The sequence below is a fragment of the Miniopterus schreibersii genome (genome assembly GCF_964146895.1).
Source record: "Miniopterus schreibersii genome assembly, chromosome: 10".
Classification (NCBI taxonomy): Eukaryota; Metazoa; Chordata; class Mammalia; order Chiroptera; family Miniopteridae; genus Miniopterus; species Miniopterus schreibersii.
In genome coordinates, this window is record NC_138110.1 from 19,916,952 (window position 1) to 19,942,260 (window position 25,309).

Here is a 25,309-nt window from a genome sequence, read left to right on the forward strand (position 1 = left end):
TAATAAATATTATCTATTAGCATAACAATATGCTTCTAGAACTTTGAAAACGTAACTTTTTTTTTTCCTTTTTAGGACATATTACCCACTTTATCCAAAACAGGGCCAGACAATAAGTAATTATTAATAAATGGATTTACATACCTGGTTGGACAGTCCAGAAAAGAAGGAATTATGGGGGGAAGGAGGCTCCCTAATTCTGCCTGTTACATACAGGTTTTTGGTTTGTTTTATTTTACCAATAAATCATTTAAATTGTTGAGAGTTAAAATCAGCCCTTTCAGGACCTGTGGTGGTTGTTGAGCAGGAAGGGGCATCAACAGTTAAAGCAATCGTGGTTTGTGTACCAATCAGTCATGAAGAGGCTGCGCCGGGAACACAGTGTCCCATCCTTAGATTAAACGCAGCTCTAAGAGGATTAAGGAAGGGAGCAGGCCAGCTGCGGCTTTGTGCTGAGGCTGCCTGGAACCCGTCCATTGATTGATGCCGCCATCTAGTGCCAGCGTCGGGGAACGGTACTGGGCAGAGCCATTTCATTTGGTGCAGAAGAGCCTCGGAATTGCAGTCCTTTCTTTAGAAAGTGCAGGTGAGACCTGGAAGCAGGGAAGACAAAGGCGAAAAACACAGCAAGGAGGAGCAGGAAAAACACCTTAGCACAGTTTGGGGAAGTAAAAGGCATAAATGATGCTTGTGCCCACCTAGAACAACCTTGTCCGTATCAGAGAACAATTCCCTCCCCCACCCCAGTACCATCTAAACTTTGATTTTTTTCCCCTTCGCTTTCCAACACTCTGTGCTGACCCGTTATCCTGAACAGACCCTGCTTCACCTTCTCATTTCCCTCCTTCTTGTGTTAGGAATTCAGGGCTGGGAAAATTGAGCCGAGTCATCCCACCTGGCTACCACCCTGGGAACACCAGCTACACAACTACAGGCGCCAGCACCTCACCACGTGACAGCAGCAGGTAAGGGACAGCTTAGACTGCAGCAGGAAGATGCCACGCTCCACTGGGGCTCCCCAGTCTTTTCTGGACTGTCATTCTGGTCACTGATATCTGAGCAAGTTAATGTTCTCTTTGTAAAACTGAAGCGGGTGATGTGGACCGTGTAGCACCCCCACCCTGTTTTTCTTTTCACAAGCTATGCCAATCCAATATTTATCAATCCACCTATGATCAATACATGGATTGTAGATCATTATATTAAGTCAGCTGAGAACTTCCAGATGGAGGGGACTGCAGGGAAAATACTGATGCTTCAAACGGAAGTGTCTCTGTAGTATGTTAGCACAGGACGCTGTCTAAGAGTTGGATATGTCCTAGAATATGGTGATGGAATGTATAGACTTTGGAGTCTGGGACTCCACTCAGCCACTACTTGCTATTTGTCTTTAGGTGAGTTGTTTATATTACTCTAAGCTCCTATTCTCCGTCTCTAAAATGGGCATAATTAAATGGGCATAATAATCTCAAGATTATTGTGAAGATTGAATGAAATACAGAAAAGGCCTTTTATTTGAGAGATTGGGACTGGATTTTAGAGTTAATGGAAGAAGTTGGTTAAAACAGAGAATTATAAAAGATGATGCTTACCTCAAATATGTTATTTTACCTTAAAATATAGAATTTCCCAATCTTTAATGTAGGGCCATGGCCTTTTCTTTGCATATGGATCCACTAGTTGGTGTTTTTTGAGTTGACTTTCTTGCACAAGCCACACACATACTTCATCTATGAGTTCTAGCTGTGGTTTCTTTCAATGTAGTGAGAACATAAAGATGTCTGGGAAGATGCTTGTAAAGTCACTGTCTGCAGAATCATTCTAATTCCAATAGTCATTCCAGATTATTAAGACTTTTTCCAAACTTTTAGTGCCCACACCTCATTAAATAGCAATTTTTTTAACAGCTTCCCATTGTTGAATCTTTCCAAAACATTTGACCTTGCTTTCAGAGAAACAATTTTCTTTGTATTCTTATATTTCATGAGTTTCTATACTACTTAAATTTCACAATTAAAGTAACAAGTCCAGCTGTCATAAACAGATTCTTGATAAGTGTACAAAGACTAGTGCAGCAGCAGTTGGGAGTAAGTACTGTCAGCCACAACATTGGTTGGTACAGTTCACAGAGGGCCTGGAAACTGGCAAGTTGGTTAAACAGAGGTCAGCTAGAGAAACTTGTCCTGCAGTATATACAAAGTGCTAAATATAGTATCTAGCACATACAAGTGTCTCATAAATGGTGCTGTTATTATTATTATAATCACCAACAGGTTCAGGGTTGAAAGGACTGTTAGAAACTGAATAGTTTCTTCCCCTCATTTTATAGACAATATCAAAGTGGTTTTTAATTTTGATCTTTCTAGTATACCCTTTGGCTTCAGTAAGTAAAAGGATTATTGACCATAAATCTGATATTTTGAGTCAGAAGGATTTAAATTTTCAAAAGCACCTGGGAGTCAGCACAAAACCCCAAACAGTCTTCTAAGTCACCCCAAATCCATGTTTGATCAGGAAGACCAGGCAGAACCACAATGCTGCAAGGAAGCTAAGCTCTAGGGTCAAAGGGTGGTAAGAATAGGAGGACAGGGCATTGGCACACTCAGGAAGCACTACCTGCAGGAAGAAGAATTCTTTGAAGAATGTGCACAGGGATATATGAAACTATAAGCAGAGCCAAGCCTTTGGCTTAATGTGGCCAGGTGGTCTCCCAGCCTCAGTCACACTAAACTATGCACCTGTGATGACTAGGGCAACCTACCAGAAAAAAACTAGGAGGAGGTCCTTGCTTTTCATCACTTTGACTATTTCTTGACACTCCCTTCTGGCCTGCAAAGTTTCTGTTGAGAAAGCAGCTGACAGTCTTATAGGAGCTCCCTTGTAGGTAACTAAGTGCTTTTCTTTTGCTGCTTTTAAAATTATCTCTTTGTCTTTAACCTTTGGCCTTTTAATTACAATGTGTCTTGGTGTGGGCCTCTTTGGGTTCATGTTGTTTGGGACTCTCTGTGCTTCCTGGGCTTGCATATCTATTTTCTTCACCAGGTTAGGAAAGTTTCAGTCATTATTTCTTCAAATAGGTTTTCAATTCCTTGTGCTCTCTCTTCTCCTTCTGGTACCCCCATGCTGTGAATGTTGGTATGCTTGTTGTTGTCCCAGAGGTTCCTTATACTATCCTCATTTTTTAAATTCTATTTTCTTTTTGCATTTTGATTGCATGGTTTCTGCTTTCTTATCTTCCAAGTCACCTATATGATCCTCAGCTTCATCTACTCAATTTTTGAATCCCTGTAAAGTATTCTTCATTCCAGTCAATGTATTCTTCATTTCTGACTGCTTTTTTGTTGTCTATCTCCATTTTTATGTTTCCTATCTTTGCTGAAGTTCTCACTGAGTTCATCTACTTTTCCCCTAAGTTCAATGAGCATCCTTCTAACCAGTGTTTTGAACTCTGCATCTGGTAGATTGCTTGCCTCCTTTTTGTTTAGTTCTTTTTCTGGAGTTTTGGTCTGTTCTTTCATTTGGAATATGTTTCTTTGTCTCCTCATTTTAGCCACCTCCCTGTATTTGTTTTTATGTCTTGTGTAGAGCTGCTTCATCTCCTGTTCTTGGTAGGGTGGCCTTATGTAGTAGGTATTCTGTAGGGCCTACTTAGCCTTCCTGGTCACCCAAGCTGGCTTCTTCTTGAGTGTGTTGCTCATGGAAGTAGTTGGGTGGTGTTTTGACGTGATCTGAAACTGTCTACCAGGTGCGCTGGCTCTGGGGTCTCCTGGGAGGTACAGGCCAAGGTCAGCCTCTGCCTGTGCCCTGCCCAGAGCCACCCAGTATGAACTACGAAACAACCTGCAGATGGCTGCTCCTTGTGTCTGGAAGAGGCCAAACTGCAAACCAAAGCTAGCTGCCACTAGTGGCAGCCCTGGGGCCACTTAGCAAGAGGTATGGGGCACGCCTAGGCCAGATGCTGCTTGTTTGAGAGATTTTAGAAAAATCTGAAGCATGAGCCAAGACAGGCCATTTATGGAAAAGTAGCTAGAAAATGGGTTGGCCAGTTGCATGGGGCAGGGTTTCAGGGAATCACCAGGGCAAGGTGAACAGTGATAGCCAGGTTGATGGAGATCAGATATGGTGCCTGTCTGCTGGATCTGTGTGGGGAGGTCTCAGCAAAGGAACAATGGCCTCTGCTAGCACTTCTGTCTGGGAGAAAGCTGACCCTCCAGTTCTCACTCTGAAGCCAGACAACTCAGTTCTTCCCTGTATGTCCCTGGAGCCTTTCGAGCTGCTGCCCCAGTGCTAGAGCTCAGAGGGAGTGAGTTGGAGTAAGTCTGTGTGTGGGCCCTTTAAGAGGAACTGCCTAGGACTCAAGCAGCCTCTGTCTCCCTCAGCCACAATTCCCACTGGTTTTCACTGCCAAAAGTTACAGGGACTTCTCTTCCTGGCACTGGAACCCTGGGCGGGGGGGCCTGGTGTGGGGCTGGGACCTTTGCAGCTGAGATATCCTTTTCAATATTTAACCCCCATACATGGGTGTGGGACCAGCCTATTTGAGTTTCAACCAGTCTCTATGTGGCTTCTTTATATCCTTAGTTGTAGGACTTCTGTTCAGCTAGATTTCAGAAGATTCTGAATGAAATTCAATGCGCTTCACAAACATATGCCTTCAATTCCTTGTACTCTGCAAAGACCCTGATGCTCCCTCTCACTTACCCTGGCCTCAGCTGCTCCTCTGACATCAGGGCCTCTCCCCATGCATGGGATCAGGTTAACAGAGTATGCCAATTCTGGGGTTATTTCCTTTCCAGTGCAGAGGTTTTTAGATACCAGCATGTGTGTAGCATCACCAGGCACCTAGTAAAAACATGTGGTGTGCAGGCCTTGTGCAACCTGTGATTCAGATCCAATAATTATAGGAAGGCCTGAAGGCCTGGAGTTTATAACAAGCACCCAGGGGACTCTAACATAGGAGGTCCAGCCAACTGTGAGAAATGCTTTTCCTGCAGCAAAGATCAAGATAAGCCTGACAACCTGTGAGACTGAACTAGATCACAGCTTTAATCTTGTGATGGGGACGCGGGGAGGCGGGGGGGGGGCAGGGTGGTGTTTGCTAGCAGAGGTGGAGAACCAGAGGTGAAGCCTTATGTGTGTGTGTCTAACCACATGCTGAATCTCCGGTGCAGAGCACTCAGCTCCTGTTTACTTTGTCCTACTTGAGAGCCTTCCATGACATTACATTCTAGATGTGTCACTAAGAAGTGACAAGGCTAGATGCTTGGATTCTTTTTTGTTTTCTTAACCATCAATGGCATTTTATTTAAGAAGTTTTTATGTATTACATAGGTATTTGCTTCCTTGCTCTCATCACCGGCCCCCCTAAAAAAGATTAAAAAAAACACACTAAACATATAAAATTTCTTAGTTTCTCTAAAGTCTTAGGTTTAAAAAAATTTTAAGTGGTACTTGTCCTTTATGAGAACACTGAGTTTTTTTCATCCTCATATGAGATGTGAGGATATTTTTCCCATTGACTTTTAGAGAGAATGGAAGTGACGGGAGAGAGGGAGAGAAAGAGAGCGGAGAGAGAGAAACATCGATTGGTTGTCTCCCACATGTGACCTGACCGGGGGTGGGGATCAAACCTGCAACCCAGGTACGTGCCCTTGACCGGGAATTGAACCCGAGACTCTCCAGTGCGCAGGCTGATGCTCTAACTACTGAGCCATGCCTGCCAGAGATGAGAATACTGCTTTTATATATATATAAATATATCTTTATTTATTTCAGAGAGAAGAGGGAGAGAGAGAGAGAAACATCAATGATGAGAGTCATTGATCGGCTGCCTCCTGCACGCCCTCAACTGGGGAGCGAGCCCGCAGCCTGGGTACGTGCCCTGACTGGAAATCGAATCGCGATCTCCTGGATCCTAGGTCGATGCTCAACCGCTGAGCCACGCCCGGCCGGGTGAGAATACTGCTTTTTAAGGAGAACTTATCATCTGTCCTTATACTTACTATAGATTTCTACTCCTTCCTGGGGGGGAAAGTGGTCAATGTTTCTGCTTCCTTTTAATCAATTCATTTCTTGGTCGTTACGCTTTACCATTCCCCACTTGACACCATCTTAGAAACTTGATTGTTGGATGTGGTTTTCATTTGGCAAAAATCCAGTGTGGCTTTGTGTGAGATGTGTAAGTGTCAGAAACAGCCCTGTTGATGTTCTGGTTTTGACGGAAAATATAGAGAGAGATGCAGACATTCCCAAGAAGAGCAAATGCAGGATACTGAAATAGGGCATGCACAGAGTTCAGAGGGCTGACAGACAGACACTACTTGGTTTTGAACTCTGTGGCTGTCAGCCACCAAAGACTGCAGTGTAGGCCAGAATATAATTCTCCACAGAAAGAAGTTTGGTTGGACACTGCAAAATGACGGAGTTGGTTTCATTTTGTTCCAAGTGTATCAGAACAAATACACACAAGAAGGAGCAGTATGGGTCACCTGCAGTGAGCCTGTATATGATCATGTGTGGTCATTTCTGCAAATGCTCTGTAACCTAGGCTCAGGGAGAAGTGAAAAGAAGCATCCTGTTAAAATACACTTCCACCCTGGCTGGTGTGGCTCAGTTGGTTGGGTATTGTCCCATGCACAGAGGGGTTGCTGGTTCGATTCCTGGTCAGGGTACATGCCTGGGTTGTGGGCTTAATTACCAATTGATGTTTCACTTACACATTGATGTTTCTTTCTCCCTCTCTGCCTTCCCCTCTATCTAAAAATCAATTAAAAAATCTTAAAACACACACACACACACACACACACTTCCATCTCTAACTCACCCAAGACCCCAGGCCTCCTTCGCTCCATGATTTGCAAAGCCAAAATGAAATTCAAAGTTATGTATCATTCTAGTTCATCTGGAAGCCTGTTCGCTGGGTCATCTAAAAGATCTGGTATGCCCAAGAGAGTAGCAGGACTACCCAGAAGGGTATGCTTTGATGATCTTCACATTGTCCATAGGGCAGTCCTGGGAGTGTTTCCACCATACCTAATGGTTTGATTCACCATTTCTAAACCCTGGCACACATGGCCAAAAATGGTGTGTTGGCCATCAAACCACTGGGTGGGAGGTAGGGTCACAGAGAACTTGCTGTTGTTGGTATTTTGCCCTGCATTGTCCATTGCAAAAATTCCAGCCCCTGTGAATTTCAAGTCTGGATGGACTTCATCTTCAAATTGCTTGCTTTACATAGTTGCACCTTGACCTGTCCCTGTCAGGTCACTACCTCCTTGGATCATGAAGTCTTCCATGATTCTGTGGAATTTGGTGCCATTGTAGTAACCTCAGTGAGTCAACTCAGCAAAGTTCTCACAGATCTTTGGAACATGCTTCCAGTGCAGCTCCAGCACAGTGATCCCCATGCTGGTCTCCGGGTATACCGGGCAGCTGGCAAGAGTCTGTAGGGATCACTGCCATACTGGAGCCAGCAGACTCTTTCTCCCTGGATGCTTGGCTTCTGAAGCTTGGAAAACTGCCTTGTATGGCTGTAGCCCTCCTCTGCTCTGCTGATCCTGCAAGAGAAGTCAAGTATAAAGGACAGGGAACCAGGTTTGCTTTCCTCCCATTGGAGAGAAGCCTCAGGTATTACTTTATGATGCCTCAGAACAGAGACACCAGCTGCTTTGTGATGAGGCCCATGCCCTCCTTGGTGAGCAGCCCTCAGCCTGAGGGAGCTTTGCTTCTCTTAAACTCCCCATAACCACTGTCAGGCACCCATCAGCCCTGATTCAGAGCATTCACCCTGAGGAGTTGCAGGTTCTATTGAAACAGAAGGTTGTGTGCAGAAAACCCCAAGGAAGAAACCTCTAAGGATGGGGTGTTTTTTGTTGTTGTTTTATTTTTGTTTTTTGCCTCAGTATGAATTTTTAAATCCCTTGATGCTGGAGAGAAATGACATCGTAATACTGTGATTTCATTCTCTTCATGCAGTGGTTCTGCGTGGTCCTCAGACCAGCAGCCTTCCAGTGTCACCTGGGAGCTTGTTAGAAATGCAATGTCAGGCCCTGCTTCAGATGTGCAGAATCCCCAACTCTGGGGACCAGGTCTGGGGGCCTGTGAAAGTCCTCCAGGTGATGCTGATGCACACTCAGATGTGAGTACCCCTGGCTTATGGAAATGCCTTTACTCAAACAACAACAAAAATCTTACTAATTGGTGGGGGTGCAATTCTCTAGGGTTTCATTTGGATTCCTCACTGTAGTGGTGAGAGGAGGTCTGCTGGCCAGAGATGAAGAAGAACTGGGGTCTGAGGGCTATGGGAGAGGAGGTATTTTCATGAACCTCTTCAGTGTCTTCTGACCAAGAGAGTATAACCAAATCACCTGGGGGACAAAGATGATGGAGAAAAAAATCCCCATGCACTGCTAGGTCAATCAGAATAAAATGTCCCAAAGCACAACTGTTTAACAGGGCTGGGTTCTACCAGCTACCTGCATTTGAATAAGTTCAAGACTCATGAATAACCAGTAGGGTGGCCAGCTTATCCCAGTTTGTGCAGGTCTTTCCCAATCTTAGCACTGGAAGTCCCATGTCCCAGGAAACCCCTCAGGCCCGGGCAAACCAAGGTCACTAGTTACCCTAGTTCTGTGACTGCCCATTGGAATTACATGATGAGCTTTAAAAATTACTGCTCCTGGGCCCACCTCCAGAGATGATGATAGACTTCGTCTGGGGTGCAGCCAGGACATTAGGAGGTTTAAAAGGTCCTCAGGAATTCTAGTGCTGCCAGGATTGAGAACCACTGCAGCTACTTGCCTGTCATTTCTCCTACTAAAAAATATTTTTAAACCAAAACAAACAAAAGTCAATGGTACTGATGAAGTTGGATCCATACCCCACACCATATACAAAAATTGACTTAAAATGGGTCAACAACCTAAATATAACTAAAACAATAAAAATCTTAGGAGAAAACATGGGATAATTTTTTTTTTATGTCTTTATTGATTTCAGAGAGAGGAAGGGAGAGGGAACGAGAAAGATAGAAACATCAATGATGAGAGAGTCATTGATCGGCTGCCCCCCACAGGCCCCCTAATGGGGATCGAGCCCACAGTCCAGGCATGTGCCCTACCCAGGAATCAAACTGTGATCTCCTGGATCATAGGTTGATGCTAAACTGCTGAGCCATCCCAGCTGGGCAAGATAAATCTTTATGACCTTGAATTTGGCAATGGATTCTTAGATATAACACTAAAAGCATGAGCAACAAAACTGAAAATAGATAAATTAGACTTTGTCAAAATTAGACTATTGTGTATCAAAAGATTAAAATTTTTTAAATTTATTGATTTTAGAGCGAGAAAGAAGGGGAGAATGAGAGAGAGAAATATCAATTTATTGTTCCACTTATTTATTTATGTACTCATTGGTTGATTCTTGTATGTGCCTTGACTGGGGATCAAACCCTCAACTTTGGTGTATCAGGACCACACTCTAACCAAGTGAGCTACTCAGCTAGGGCCAAATGACATTATTAAGAAAGTAAAAAAGCCAACTTACAGAGGGAAAAATATTTGTAAATCATATATTTGATAAGGGTCTACTGTCCAGAATGTATAAAGAACTCTACGATTCAAAAACAAAAAGATAAACAACCCACTAAAAAAATGGGCAAAGGATTTGAATAGACATTTCTTTGAAAAAGATATACAAGTCACCAACAAGCACACAAAAAGATGTCATTAGTCATTAGGGAAGTGCCAATCAAACTCACAATGACATACAATTTCATGTCCACTAGGATGGATATAATAATAATGTAAAAAGCTGGAAAATAACAGTTGATGGTGATGTGGAGAAATTGGAATCTTTGCTCATTACTGGTGGAAATGTAAAATGGTGCAGCCACTGTGGAAAACAGTTTGGTGGTTCCTCAAAAAGATAAGCATAGAGTTACCATCTTACTCAGCAATTCCACTCTGAGGTATATACCCAAAAGAATTGAAAGTAGATACTCAAATACCAATGTTTATAGCAACACTGCTCACAAAAACCAACCCAAGTGTCTGTCAGCAGATGAATGGATAAACAAAATGTGGTATATCTATGTAATGGAATATTACCCAGACATGAAAAGGAATGAAGTACCAATACATGCTCCAACATGGATGAACCTCAAAAACATTATGTGAAGAAAAGAAACCAGACACAAAAGATCACAATATTTAATGATTCCGTTTATATAAAATATCCAGAATAGGTAAATTCATGGAGCTAGAAAGCAGATTAATGGTTGCCAGGCTATGGGGAGAGGGCAGAATGGACAGACTTCTTAATGGGTATGGGGTTTCCTTGTGGGGTGATGAAAAAGTTTAGGATTAAATGGAGATGGTGATTGTATAACACTGTTAAAATAGTTGATTGCATGTTATCTGGATTTCATCTCAATAAAAAAATTAATGGTTTACTCTTATCGACAAAATAAATTGAAACTAAACTCTTTAGTGGTCAAAGTCCTTCACAGCTGGTCCTACTTCCTGTAGCCTTATCTTTTACCACTCTGCTTTTTAGTCACTACCATGATACTGACTGCTTGTTCATGGAATTGAAATCCCAACGTGTCAAATACACTCTGCCTGTCCTTGAAAGCTTGCCTACATGCCGTGGAGGTCTCTACCAGCCATTCAAGCCACAGTCCTCTCTTGATTCTTAGCTAATACAGTATCTGTACACCCTCACACTCAAAGCCTGGCCCTGGGGCCAGCAGCATTGGTGTCCCCTGGAAGCTTATCCAAAAGGCAGAACCTGGTGCCCTCACCCCAGACCCACTGAGTCCAAATCTGCATTTTAACAAGATCCTATGGTGATTCGAGTGCACATTCAAGTCTGAGAAGCACAGGTTTATGTTAATGGGCCTCAAAGTAGGCTGTAGATCAGAATCACTTTGTGAGCTGTATTTATTTATAATATATATTTTAAATAATATATCCATGTGGTAAATAATATATCCATGTGGTAAAATATATATCCATATATATATTTTTTAAAGTAGTGAAAAAATTAAGTCTCCCTCCCATCTCAGTTGCTCTGATTTCTACCCCAGAGGCAAGTTTTGTTCAAGTTTCTTAGCTAGTCTTCCCTGTTCTGTGCATGAGCAAGCACACATGCATATATTGGTTTCCCTCCCTCATTTTGTGCTTACATCGTAGCACACTTACACACTGATTTGCACTTTTCGCTCAACAGTATATTTTGGAGATCATTTTAGCATGCATAGACTGCACAGTATTTTTTTAATGGCTGCATAGTAGCCACCCTTTAGTTGTATAGTCGAAGTATATATGTACAATTTCCTCATAGTACAACTGTTAAAGGACATTATGTTGTTCATTGTAAAGCTGTTGTGTCTATCCTTTGTGAATATCACATATGATCACATGATGTATCAATGTATGAAGGATTTGCTGAAAGATATGTGCATTTTAAAAATTGTAAGAGATATAAAAATCTCCTCTAAAAAGCAGAACCAATTTACATTCTTGGGGAGCCTTAAAGAATTTTTCAGGCTGCTTTTCCCTTCAACTCTCTGTGGGTGGGGCCCAGAATCTATATTTTATTTCTTTGGTGATTCTGATACAAGAAAACTGTGGGATGGGCCAGGAATCAGGGACAGACCATCTTGAACCCTGTACTGTGATTCCTCTTGGGCTGCCTCGAATTGCTCTTTATCTTTTTATGTGACAGTTTAATCTCCTCGCCAAGGTAACAGGTTCCTAAGGACAGGCCTCAGGGCTGTTGCTTCTTTATATTCCTACCCTGACACAGCTTTGTACTACAATGCTTGTTGATGATGAGACTTCCAAGAGTGTTAGTGACTCATAAGATGATTTTTTTTTTTTTTTTTAGTTCCATGGACCAAACACAGAGAAGAATCCTGGGCCAGCCCCTTTCCGTTCCCACCACCCAGCCCAAGAAGAAAAGGACTTCAGTGATGTCTTTCTTTTCCAAGGTCTGACACAAAATATTACGAACAAATGGCCCTTCCCAGCAGCTGCTGTGTAACCTGTGTGCTTGCCTGGTCTGCATTAGCTCAGCTGGCTCCACTGAGGTTCCTTCTTCTGAAAAATGCCTGATGATACTTCTTTAAACACAGACAGAATGTTTATAGAAAACAGGAAGATGAGTTGAAACAAATTTAGCTTGCTGTGAAATTAATAATAAAAATATAGACTAAACGGCAATGAATATTCAGAAATAATGACAAGACTCAGTAATCACCCAGATACCAAATAGGGCTGTCACCCAGTCTCCAGCTCCCCAGCCCACCCCATTCTTGGATCTTGTCTGCACCTTGGGTCTGCACCTCGGTTCTGACTCCAGTTCATGTTGCCATGTTCTGTGTTGTGCAGAGCCCCAGGGCCTTCCTGCTATCAGGGCTCATAAGCTCATTGCAGATATAACCCATTTCTTGCCCCGCAGTTACTTAGAGTTTAGTCCTTGAAGTACAGGTTTCTGCATGGGCCGCACAGCATTGCCCAACTTTGTGTTCCCCCCCCCTGCATTTCTTTTCCTAACCTTAATTGCTCAGATGCATGCATTCTGGGGTGGGACATTCTTCAGGTGCCCTGAAATGTTTGTAGATGTTCTTTGCCATTGCATCAAATGCTGTTAAGAGGTTGAGTAACATGAGTACGGAGAACTGACCCTTGGATTTAGCCTCACTGGGGACAGGGGTGGGGGAGACTGTCAACCTGATTGCAGAAGGTTCAAGAGAGAATGGGGAGGAATGGGAGGAAGCAGGTCTAGACATGTCTTTCAAGGTGTTTACTTACAAAGTAGAGCAGAAAAACTGGAGGAGGAGGAAGGGTCCAGGGAGCTCCTTTTTTCGAGATGAGAGGAATATAGAGAACCCTGCCCTGGGAAAGGGCTCCCTATTCTTGGCTTCCACTAACTCTTCTAAATGCGCCTTTCTTCTCAGTTCTATGAAACCCTCAGCTGGCCTAGAGCACCTCTATACATGATTCCCCAAACCTCCATCAACACCGGGTCTGCATTATTTTTCTCTCCTTTTCTCCTTGTCCACAAATTCACTATGTACATCAAACTACATCAAGACAGAGGGTGGGGCAAAAGTAAGTTTACAGTTGTGAGTATGCAAAACAGAGCTTGTTCTTGTATTATTATTTATTAATTATTGTATTATTTCCCATATGAACAACTGTAAACCTATTTTTGCCCCTACCCTGTATTTCCAGCAAAAAGTCAGATGTCTTTAGATGGAGAAAGGAAGTGTAAATTTGAGCTGGCAACACAGGATTTTCTCTAGAGGGAGGAACTAGGGTTAGGGTTGGATATGACTCTGAACACTCCAAAATCAATACATTTTTAATTCACCACTCAGGTCTCTTGGAAACTGAGGTTCCAGAAGCGGGAGTCTCTGAAGAACGTGTTTTTCATCTTGGCGGAAAAAGCCCGTGACCCCAGTGCTAAAAAGCGTCGCATGGCAATGAGAGGCCTGGGAACCGTGGTCTGTGAGAACCCTGACAAGGTAGGAAGGGAAGGTGGCCTGGAGTCCCCAGGACTGGGATATGCTCCCTCAGGTACTGGTTAGTATTGTTGTGCAACAGATCACCACAGACCTAGCTTTTATTAGCTTGCAGTTTCCTTGGATCAGGAGTCCAGGTACAACTTAGCTGGTTGTCCTCTGTCCAGGGCCTCACAAGCCTGCAATCGAGGTTTGGGCCAGATCATATTCCTTTATGAAGCTCAGGGTCCTCTTCCTAGCTTATATATGGCTGTTGGAAGAATTCAGTTCCTTCTAGTTGTAGGACCAAAGTCCCTGTTTCCTTGCTGGCTGTCAGCTGGGGGCCACCCTTAGCTCCTAGAAGCACCCACTCACAACATGGTAGGTTACTTGTTCAGGGTCAGCAAGATCTCTGCTAAGAAGTCTTATATAATGTAAGTAACCATGGGAATGACACCCCATGAGTATGTCATATTCAATAGGCTAGAAGCAAGTCCCCAGTTCTTCCCACACTCAGGGGAAGAGATTGTACAAGGACTCATTTGGGGGTCATTTTAGGGTCATCACACCTCAGAATCATCAGCCTTGGGGAACAGAGTTGCAGGCAGGATTAGCACACAGCTGGACATCACCTCTTTGGCGAATTCAATTTATTTTCTAATAATTTATGCTTGTTTAGTAAAAAATGTTTTACCCACCTCCTCCTGTAGCATCTGTCAACGTCAGTGACCATTTCACCTTGTTCTCAGTATGCCTCAGGAACCTACGTTATCCAGTTCACCACCCTTCTTGACACACCCTGCCCAGCCTTGTCTGCTCATGGGCCACCCTCCAAATCGTTCTCTGCTCTCCTTCTAAGGCCTACTTGGGCTCTTGGGTCAGGTTAATGGAAGCATTTGTGTTTTGGTGGGAGTTGTGGCAGATCCTGAAGAAAATTGTCATCTCTTAGTTCAAGTGCTAAGTTATTGGACAATTAGAAGTGGAGTTGCTTTTCAACTCACAGAGAGCAATTCCTGTGCTTCTAATGGTTTTTAAACCTTGATGACAGGTGAGAAAGTATAAGAAAATTGTCCTAGACCTGTTGGTGCATGGATTGTATGACCCTATGAGTTCTGAAGTCATCCACGAGAGTATGAAGACTCTGACCATCATCCTGGGCAAGATCCAAGGGAAAGGTTTGGGCTCCTTCTTCATAGACATCACTCTTCAGACCAGGACTCTACTAGATGATGTAAGCAAGACAACTTGGAAAAATTACAGGTTATGAAAATCAAAGTGTGGTTAGAAATGTGAGGCCTGGGTGATGTGTTGCTCAGGGAACAAGATCTTTATTATTCACTTATTTATTAACAAATATTTTTAAAATTAAATTTCTTAGAGCGACATTGGTTAATAAGATTATATAGGCTTCAAGTGTACATTTCTGTGATACATGAACTGTACATTGCATTGTATGCGCACCATACAAAGTCAAATAATCTTCACCATGTATTTGGCTCCCTTTACCTTTTACTACCCCTCCCCCCTCCCCTCTGGTAACCACTGCATTGTTTTCTGTGTCTGTGAGTTTCAGTTTTATATCCCACATATGAGTGAAATCATATGGTTGTTAGCTTTTTCTGACTGATTTATTTCACTTAGCATTATAGTCTCAAGGTCCACCCATGTTATCACAAATGGCAATATTTCACCTTTTCCTAGTATTCCATTGTATGTATGAACATCTTCTTTATCCAGTCACCTATCGAAGAACACTGGTTGTTTCCATGTCTTGGACCATGAATAATGCTGCAGTGAACATAGGGGTGCATATATCTTTGTGAACAAATGTTTCCAAAATTTTCAGGTAGATACCCAGAAGAGGGATTACTGGGTCATATGGTAGCTCTATTCTTCATTTTTTGAGGAGCCTCCATTCTGTGGCTGTACCAGTGTCCATTCCCACCACAGTGAATGAGGGTTCCCTTTTCTCCACAACGCTTGTTATTACTTGTCTTGTTGATAAGAGCCAGTCTAACAGGTGTGAGGTGTTATCTCATTGTAGTTTTGATTTGTATTTCCCTAATAGCTAGTGAAGTTGAGCATCTTTTCATATAACTGTTGGCCATTTGTATGTCTTCTTGGGAGAAGTGTCTGTTAGGTCCTCTGCCCATTTTTTAATTAGATTGTTTGTTTGGTGTTGAGTGTATGAGCTCTTTATATATATTGGATATTAACCCCTTGTAGAAGCTGGTGTTTGTAAATATCTTCTCCCATTGGATTGGTTGCCTTTTTGTTTTGTTGGTGGCTTTTTTTGCTGTGCAGAAGCCCTGTGTTCATGGAGTGGAAGAATTAGCATAGTTAAAGTGTCCATATTTCCCAAAGCAATAGACAGATGTAATGCAATCCCCATCAAAATCCCAGTAACATTTTTAAAAGAAATAGAACAAAAATCATCAGATTTATATGGAACCACAAAAGACCCCAAATAGCCAAAGCAATCCTGAGAAAAAAGAACGAAGCCAGAGGTATCACACTACCTGACTTCAAATTATACTGTAGAGCACCGATAATCAAAACAAAATGGTATTGGCAGAAATACAGACACACAGACTAATGAAACAGAATTGGGAGACCAGAAATAAAACCACGTGTATGTGGGCAAGTAATTTTTGACAAAGGAGCCAAAAACATGAAATGGAGAAAAACCTCTTCAATAAATGGTGCTGGGAAAATTGAAAAGCCACATGCAAAAGAATGAAACTAGACTACAGTTTTTCCCCCTGTATAAAAATTAATTCAAAATGGATCAAAGATCTAAATATAAGATCTGAAACAATAAATTACATAGAAGAAAATATAGGTACTAAACTTGTGGGCCTTCATCTTAGAGAAGATTTTATGAATTTGACCCCAAAGGCAAAGGAAGTAAAGGCAAAAATAAATGAATAGGATGATAGCAAATGAATCTTATTAAGAAACTATTACTGTGCTGAGTGTTAGGGAAGACATAAAGAGGAATGGGGTCCCAACATGACTCCTCAAGTTATCATTGTAATAGAGAAGTGCATATATGTACACCGATGGTGATCGTGATGATGGTGACAATGCCAGTATGTATTCAGTGCTCTTGTATAAATGTAACAATACCAACAGCATCCAGTGAGCCCTTGCTGAGTGCCAGGCATGGTGGTAGGCAATTTACATGGATTAAACCACATCATCTTCACAATAACCCCATGGGGTGGACATTATTATTATCTTCACTTTGTAGATGAGGAAACCAAGGCACAGACAGGTTAGGAAACTTGTCCAATGTTCACAGAGCGAGTAAGTGGATATGGGGGGAAACCAGGCTCTCTGACTACAGGGCCTTACTCTTCACTGCCAGGTGACAAGACAGGCTAAGCAAAAAGTGCACTGATGAAACTGTGAGGACTCTGAGATACCTTCCTTTTAAACTAACCTGTTAGCCTGCTGTGGTCACACACACACACACACACACACACACACACACACACACACACAGCAATGAAGGAAAGGCAACGCAAGCAATTTCTGTATGTGTCACATGTGCTAATCAGTATTTTTAAATGCTTCACCAAATGATCAGTGGTTTTCAGTCTTGCCAAGTCTCTGTGCCCCACCCCCCAGTCCTGGGTGCTCCTTTCACCCTAGGAGCCCCAACCCAGCCCTGTTCTCTCTGGTTCACCTGGAGCTGGACAGAACCATGAAACACTAATATAAAAATCCCTGCATCAAGAATCAGCAGACTTGGCTACTTCCCTGGTCCTCTGTTACCTGACGATGTTACCCTGGCCCTCGATCTCCTGGCCTGAGAAGGCAGATACTTGGACCATACAGCTCACCTTGGAGGGGAAGAACGGGCTGAACCCACTGACGTGCACTCAGGAACAAACCAGCCGGTCAGACTAAAAGCAGGAGAGTTGGACGGATGTCAGGGAATAAACATAAGTGCTATTTTTACCACAGATGGGAGAAACTCAGACCGAAGATAAAGAGAGATGACCTGGCAAAAATGCTGGGAGTAATAAACAGGGAACAGGGATGAATTATGATGCAGCCAAAAAAGAAAAAATCTTTTATGTATTGACCTAGAAAGAGCTCCCAGATATATTGTTTGATGAAAAAACCAAGGTGTGGAACAGCAGTATGGTATGCTTCCATTTATATAAAAATGTGGCAAAGGGCTATGTAATATGTGTGTTTTTCTTCTTAATTTTCTGGAAGGATACACACAAATAGATAACTTTGTTAGCTTGTGGGGAGGGAAATTTCGTGGCAGGTGGAAAGGGGTAAGACAGAGACATACTTTTCTAAATAAACCTTTTTAGTTATTTTGACTTTTGAGCCATATACGTGTATTTCTATCTCCAAAACAGTAAGTACTGAAGAAAAAAACTGGGAAGCTGGGAGAAGCACTAGTGATCCCCAAGTCTAGTCCTCTTGTCTGCTGGCAAAGAGGTTCATTGAAGATTCAGCCCCTCTCCACCGCATCCCCTACGCCAGCCAGCTAAGTGCTGTGGACTGGATCTGAGGGCCTACCCTATAACATGCTGTGAGTTTCTATGATGCAGTTGCCTTTTCATATTAACCTGGGTTTTGTTTTGTTCACGGGAACCCACAGGAGAATGACAGCCTGAGATACTCAGCCTTTGTCTTGTTTGGGCAATTGCCTGCCTTTGCTGGGCGGAAATGGAAGAAATTTTTCACCAATCAAGTTAAGCAGAGTCAAGATTCCCTCCTGATCCATTTACAAGACAGAAATCCCCAGGTTGCCAAGGTAAGTCCGAGACTCTCTAACCAACCCCAGAAATCTCTAGGCCGTTTATAAAGGGAGTCCTGATGCAGCCCTGTTGAGTTGAGGTGCCAGACTCTGAGCTCCTGCCAGTTCATTTATAAACACTTTGCAGAAATCCATGTGAATCCTGGAAAAAGCACCTCCTCAATGTGTAATCTCTCTCTGAGCAGGAGTGCTGTTTTCCATTGGCTCCTGCCCCACCTGCCCAACCCCAGTGCCTGTCAATGCTAGGTGAGTTCAGGTTAATGGGGGGTCGGGAGGAGAGGCCCTGAAGATATTTATTCATGCCTGTTAGCATTTGTCACTGCACCTAGTATAGATTTCCTACCCCTGGCTTCTCAATTCCCTATGGAGCTTTTGTTTTATTCTTGGAGAAAATGTGTCCTAACAGGGTTGGATCAGCCACAGGGCTGCTTTGGAGTGGGACTGGGTGAGTGTTTCAAAGCCACTGGAAGCAAAGGATTCCACCAAACCTCTCGTCTTCTTTGAGACAGATTGAGAGAGAGAGAGAGGGTGGGAGGGAGGCTAGAGAGGTTAGAGGGGTTAGAGAGGTTAGATTTAGGAACCCAATACCACTTTTGATGGGACAGAAACAAAGGCTGTGGTAAATTATAAAGCTATGCCCTTCTCATCTGCCCCAAATTATAGACAAAATTGCCTTATAAGCATAAATCCTTTAAGGTTCAAGTTTTCAGGCTTCCTGGACGTGACTTTCACACTCTCCATGGCTCCTCAGACCACAACTTGGGTGTAATATTCTTCCTTGGTTGGGATTATAGAATTCTCTGGTAAAAATACACAATTTTCTAATCACTATGCTGTACACCTGAAACTAATACAAAACAATGTTGAATGTAAGCTGTAATTGAAAAAAAAAAAAAAAAAGAATTTTCTAATATTTTTGACAATAAGATGGTAATGTTATTTTTCTCAGGCTTGCAAAACCACGCTTCGAGCCTGTTCTCCCTATCTGAGACAAAGGAAGGAACGCAGCTTCCAGAACCAAGAAGACCAAAGGAACCCCAAGCTCTGCCGGCAGTTGGTGAGTGAGCGAGGGAGGGAGAGAATCCCCCCAGAGGTCCCTGCACGCCTGGTGCTAATGCAGAGGGTGGCCGGGCACCCCAGGGAGTCGGCCCCCACAAAGGACTCAAATTTCAGTGGTAATTGACCCATGATGTAATGTAAGTGACAAAACGCCTGGAAGATTATGCACAAAATACATTGGCAGTTCCAGTCCAGACCATTTGCTGGACACAGGCGATGATGCCCCCAACTGGAGAATGCTCTACATTGGACAACTGCTTACTCACTCTGCAGTCGAGGTTTGTTAACTCCCTCCCTCATGTATACCTTTGCTAATTTCTTCCAGAGCTACTACCATCCAGAGCTCCTGCAGTACTTCTATGCAAATAAAATTCTGTAAATGCAGCGCTGAAGGGAAATGCATCCACGTGAGCACCGTGCAGGAGCACTGATTCCCCCTCTTCTAACTCTTCAGATGCTTCTACTTGCCTCCTGTGGTTGCAATAGAAAAGGGGATGTTGGGAGAGCAATTGACGGCAAAAAGAATACTGCAGAATTGTAGGACTATATCCAAAGTAAAGCTAAATTGTTTTCACGTATGTCAGTTTCTCCCCATGCAAACCTGATGAGAGGGTACATAGCTTTATTTAAAGCATTCAAAGTCTAATGTTGATTCAGTGCTTACTTCTCAACTTTTCCCTTAAGTTTAACACTGTCATATCTTCTATTTTTTATTTTATTTTAATTTCTGAGGCTTAGAAGAATAATGATTAAGTATTTTTTTAATCTGCTATTGATACTTTGCTATTCGCCGCTGATGCCTTGTCTCTTGGTTAAGACCTATTTAAAGTTGGTGAAGATACCAAGAAGGTGGATTGGAGGGGTATCTTCAGCTTCTTATAATATTCAACAGTCATTGCCTCCAAGATCATTCCAAACAAGAATTAATAAAGAGAAAAAATCTATAAAGCACATGTTGAAAAACCTCAGGCTGATGGTAATGTATGGAATAATACGAGGTAACACTCATTGGGAATGTTTATAATTTATTGAGTGCTAAGTGCTGTGCAAGTATTATTTAATACAACAACCCTATGAGACAGGTACTGTCCTAATTTTATAGATATTTTATCCTAATTTTATAGATAGAAAACTAAGGTACAAGGGAATTAAGCAACTTGCCCAAGATGACCCAATAAAGAATGGAGCCAGAATTCAAACCCATATGGTCTGACTTTTGGAGCCAACATTCAACCACCATGCGGTACCGCCTTGTTATGGAATAATCGATAGATGGTTAGAAATGTAAAAAAATAAAAATTAAAAAGAAAAACTCCCCAGCTCCTGTTTAACTCAGTTAACTTTTGCTTTTTTATGCACTAAGTATATGTTTTTATTAATTTAATTTGTGAACTCACTATATATTTTTATGAATTACCTATTAGCTATTATGCCAAGTTGCTGGTGATCAAGCCTAGTTACATGAGAAGTCACAGCACTCTCATAAAAGGTTTCGAGAAAACTCTCAGTCCCTCTTACCTTCTCTCCAACCAGATTGCTCCGGAGCTTCTGTAGAAATTCTGACATTACCACTGAACTTGGCATTCAGGTCATACGCTGGATTGACTATGTTCATTTTAAAAATGGAAAACACAAGAAGGTCATAAATGCTACAGAGGGATCTTGATGTCATTTTTAGAACCAGGAACTCAGTTTTCTGTCTTAGCTCTCCAGAGACAGGGCCATGTAACACAGATGAGGGAGTGAGGTGTGTTCCAGGAGAGAGAAGGATGTGGAAGATGAAAGAAGGGGCAGCGCGAGCCAGGTTTGAATGGGTTTTCTTCTTATTTTATAGCTGGGGGCCCCCAGGTATAAATCTGGCTCTGCCACTTACCAGTGTGACTCTGGGTAAGTTAGCCCACCAAGCCTCAGTTTGCTGATCTGTGAAATGGGTATAATAGCCCAAATCATAGATTTGCCGTGCTACAGAAATTCAATTAGATAACCCTGCGCACTTGGCACAGTACTTGGCACATAGAGGGTGCTCAGGAAATGTTAATTTTGCTCCTGACCTCCAATATGCTCTTCAGATATTGTTTCTTCTCTTCTTGGAGCTGCCCAGGTCTTCAGAGAGATCCATTCTGGCTTGTAGTATGGGGATTTGAGTATTATCTTGGTTCTCCCCAATGAATGATTGTAGTATTAAGAGCAGCCCTGTATCCTGCTCCTCACCAGAACCCCAAGAGTGCAGCTTTGAACCTTACCCAGCATGGGTATTTAACAAAGATGGGTGGAATGTATTGGATTGCAAGTAAATGCTCGTGCCCTGACCAAGCATGAATCTGCCACCTCATGGGTTTTGGAATGGCTCAATACATTAAAATAAGTCTGAGAATCATAACTGAATGAGAATATAAGGTTGTTCTTTTCCACTGGGCTCCTGTAGGGGTGTCATGAATGCTCAGGGCAGGAGCAGTGCCTTTTATGCTCCCAAGATGGTTCATGAGCTCTATTCATTCTGTCCTGACAGTCCCAACAGCTCCACTAATAATTCTGTACTGTATCTTTTGGGTGATCTCTTGTTAATAATTAATGCCCCACCTTCTGTTTTCAAGTGTGACTGCTATAATCATGTTCCTTTCAAGCTAATGAAATTCCTGCAGCAATGTGCGAATGTTAACCAGGTAATGGCCCACGTGTCTCCCTCCAAGAAGAAAATGTTTTTGAGAAATGTAGATCAGAGAGTTAAAATGTGACTTCCTAAGCCACGCTGCTGGGGGCACATGCCTCTGCCCTAACAAAAATGTGGTCAGAAATTCAAAGCTTTCAACATCTTGTATTGACCACATCAGCAAATGTAGCCTCCATGGAGAGGTGAAGCTCAGTCCCCAAACATGACATCCTTCCAGCACACATGATTTGGTGTTGAAATCCTGGCTTTGCACCCCGACATTATCCCTTAACTTGCTGGTTGTCTTCAACAAGTCACATAACCTCTCAGAGCATCAGTTGTTTTCATCTGCCAAATGGGAGGGAAACCCACCACACAAGATATTCTGATGAGCAAATGAGGCAAACAGTGTAAACTGTAAAACGTTACCCCAAGAAATGAGCTGTTTTTTTTTTTTTACATGGTAGCCACTCATTGTGGAAGCCTGTTTGTACAAAGGAAAGGGTTAGAAGAATGAAATATAATATTGACACAGACCCCAATTTAAAAGCAACAATCAAGGTGTAAGAATCTTAAAAATATAAAAATAGCAGAATTAGGTATAATACATTGTTTTACACCAGGATGCTTCTCTAGATACCTGCCTGAGAGGAGTAAACCGGGGAATCCACACAATGTGCAGAGTGCTGGGTTAAATTAATTCATTTTACAACTTTAGTGAGCAAATTCAATTTTCTGAACAAAAATGTTATGACTTAAGGGAACAAACACAATTTCTTGTAATAAACATGGTTTACTTGTTTAAATGACTAACCTGTATTATTTGTATGGCTTCTCATTAACTATCAGTAAACAAAGAAAGAATTTTATTATGAAGATAATGGAATATTCACAATTAAATCTGTTTAATCTTCAAAGACCTTTCTCCAACCTGGATCTGTGTTTATACCTGGACCTAACTGCATATTGATTAATTTCCTTACTCTTACCTTTCCCAAGAAAACGAATGACTGGCCCATTTGGATTTCAGGAGGCTTTTTATTAAAGACAACTTAAACTTACATGTCAATAAATGAAGTTTGCCTGAGAAATCAAAGCCTATAACTTCTGGTTTCCCCAACATTGATGCAAGACTGCCCCAACTGGCTCCAGGGAAGGCACTTCTCAGAGTGTAGAATGGGGAGGTGTCTGAGGGAGAATATTGGATTATACCTTCTTATGTATGGGGCCTCCAAGTGCTACCCTTCTAGAACCAAACTAAAATGGACTCACTTACCTCAAGGCCAAAGTGGAGATAGTCAACACAGGCACATAAAGGAAACATAACTTGACCTTACAGAAATTTATAGCTATTCTCAGAAATCAGCAGAGGACACCAGCCAGTCCCCAAATACCAAGTCTGTTCACACCATCTCTGGACTTCCTTGTTCCCCTGACTCAGCTGCCCTGATCCAAATAGAAAAGAAGACCATTAGGCAGCCAATCAGCCAATAACTTTCTTATTTATCCCATAAAAATCACTTTACCTGGGAGCAACTTGTAACTCATTGCTCCCTTAGCCTTGAGTTTCCCAACTTGCAGATTGAAAGCCTTGCAGTAAATTTTTCTGCTTGTTTTAGTCAGTGTGCAGGGTTTTAGTCAGTGTGCAGGGTTTGGTTCTTGACCGCCCCCCCCTCCCCATGCTTCTAAGTGTTTTTATAGTTGGAGCCCTTTGTGTGACAAATTTTGGGCAGTCCGTGGCGGGAGGGTTGATCTTCAAGCGTCTTTCACTTTCAGAATTCTTTAGATAAGAGGGCAGTTCACCGTGATCTCTCAACTAATGAAAGCAACAGTCAATAGTTTTTCATGGGGGGGGAGGGGCATAAGACAACCATTAAAAACAAACAATAAACAAAGTGGCAAACCCCTTGCTCTCCTTTCTGGCTCTCCTCTGGCTCCACTGGGTGGAATAAATACAATTTATGTGATAAGTGGTCATGCAGAAAAGGGTGCTGGGCAAACATAAGCTGTGATTTATCATAAGGGAGGGCTTGGCTTGGATGGGATTTTCCTGCCGGATATATGTGGTGAGGTGGCGGAAATTGTTTCTGGCCTCAACACTTAATTCCTCCCTCCCCATTTTGGACACAGCCACGTGGGGGCCCATCCGGCATACTTCCTTGTTCCTGTGGATACAGCCCTTGAGGTAAACGCTGTTCATGAGCATTTATTGTTCAGTTTAGCCTTCAGTCTCTGCTGGGTTACTCACTGCGCACCGTTGCCTGTTGCAGCAGGTTTGAGGCTGCTTGAGGAAGTCCCAGTACCTCTTGCTGCCCTGCCTTTCTAGAACTTTTATCAGCATGAGTTGTATTAACATAGGCCCAGAATCTGCAAGGAAGGCAAGTGCGGTCAGTTAGGGTTGCTGTACCTACGCCCTGCCCCTTTCTGCTGTTAGGCTCATTTCGTACCAAATTTAAGCGTATTTATTTGATTGACTGCTTCAACACTTCAATACCGTTGAGTGCCACTGATTCCAAAATTTGTGGTGTGTATGCGCGCATGTGTGTGTATATACAAAGTATGATGTTTGGGTCACTGCATAGAGAAAAACTCTTCCAAATACTACTTATCAAGGAACCTGTATTTCAAAGAGTGCTAGAAAATTCAAGGGAGTACTTTTTGTTTTTTTTCAACCCTCTCTTGAGGATATTTTTCCATTGCTTTTAAGAGAGAGTGGAAGAGAGAGAGAGAGAGAGAAACATCAGTGTGAAAAAGACACATCAACTGGTTGCCTTCTGCACACGGAGATCGAGCCTGCAACTGAGGCACGTGTCCTTGGCTGGAATCACACCCAGGACTCTTCAGTCCACAGGCTGACACTCTAACCACTGAGCCAAACCGGCTAGGGCAGGGGGAGCTGCTTTTCAAGCACCTCTACCCCACTACAGCAAATAGCCCAAGCTAGCCAGGGTTTCTCTCTCTTTATCGTCTGTCTCTCTATCTATCTTTCTGTTTTTCTTGAGGCACTTAAGATTTGAGAATTATCTTTTGGGCTCCAGGGATAAGTCCTTTTACTGATCCATCATTACATTCTTAAAAATTCATGGCCCTTAGAGACCAACCAGAGCTTCTGAATTCTTCTGGTCTCTTCAAGAAGGCGTTCTATATTAAGAACTGCTGATTTTTTTTCCTGGAGCCCCCATTTGAAAGTGCTGGCTGAGGGATCTGCTTACATGGTTAGTCTGACATGAGCTAATGTCTCTGCTTCTTCGGCTGTTGTGAGATGTGCCCTGGAAGAGAGGTGTTCTGTGTGCGATTGAGGATT

The 25,309-nt window shown here is 42.6% G+C and overlaps 1 protein-coding gene and 1 pseudogene across 3 annotated transcripts; one reads left to right on the forward strand and one right to left on the reverse strand.

Annotated features, from left to right (window-relative positions):
* Positions 1–526: 526 nt before the first annotated feature.
* Positions 527–22,807, forward strand: MRO (maestro). Of its 2 annotated transcripts, XM_081148689.1 has the most exons (9): positions 527–586; positions 858–965; positions 5,776–5,952; positions 11,893–11,995; positions 13,388–13,534; positions 14,559–14,741; positions 18,138–18,293; positions 19,246–19,353; positions 19,681–22,806. In XM_081148689.1, exons 3-9 carry the CDS (start codon positions 5,807–5,809, stop codon positions 19,732–19,734), a joined length of 897 nt encoding a protein of 298 aa, XP_081004815.1. In that variant the 5' UTR covers positions 527–586; positions 858–965; positions 5,776–5,806; the 3' UTR covers positions 19,735–22,806. The 2 variants fall into 2 exon arrangements, with proteins under 2 accessions (XP_081004815.1, XP_081004816.1); XM_081148690.1 differs by lacking the exon at positions 5,776–5,952 and having other exon boundaries at positions 531–586; positions 19,681–22,807.
* On the reverse strand, positions 6,961–7,461 carry LOC308562922 (peptidyl-prolyl cis-trans isomerase-like 1 pseudogene; annotated as a pseudogene). The gene has a single exon. The product of its transcript is annotated as a peptidyl-prolyl cis-trans isomerase-like 1 pseudogene (transcript).
* Positions 22,808–25,309: the final 2,502 nt, after the last annotated feature.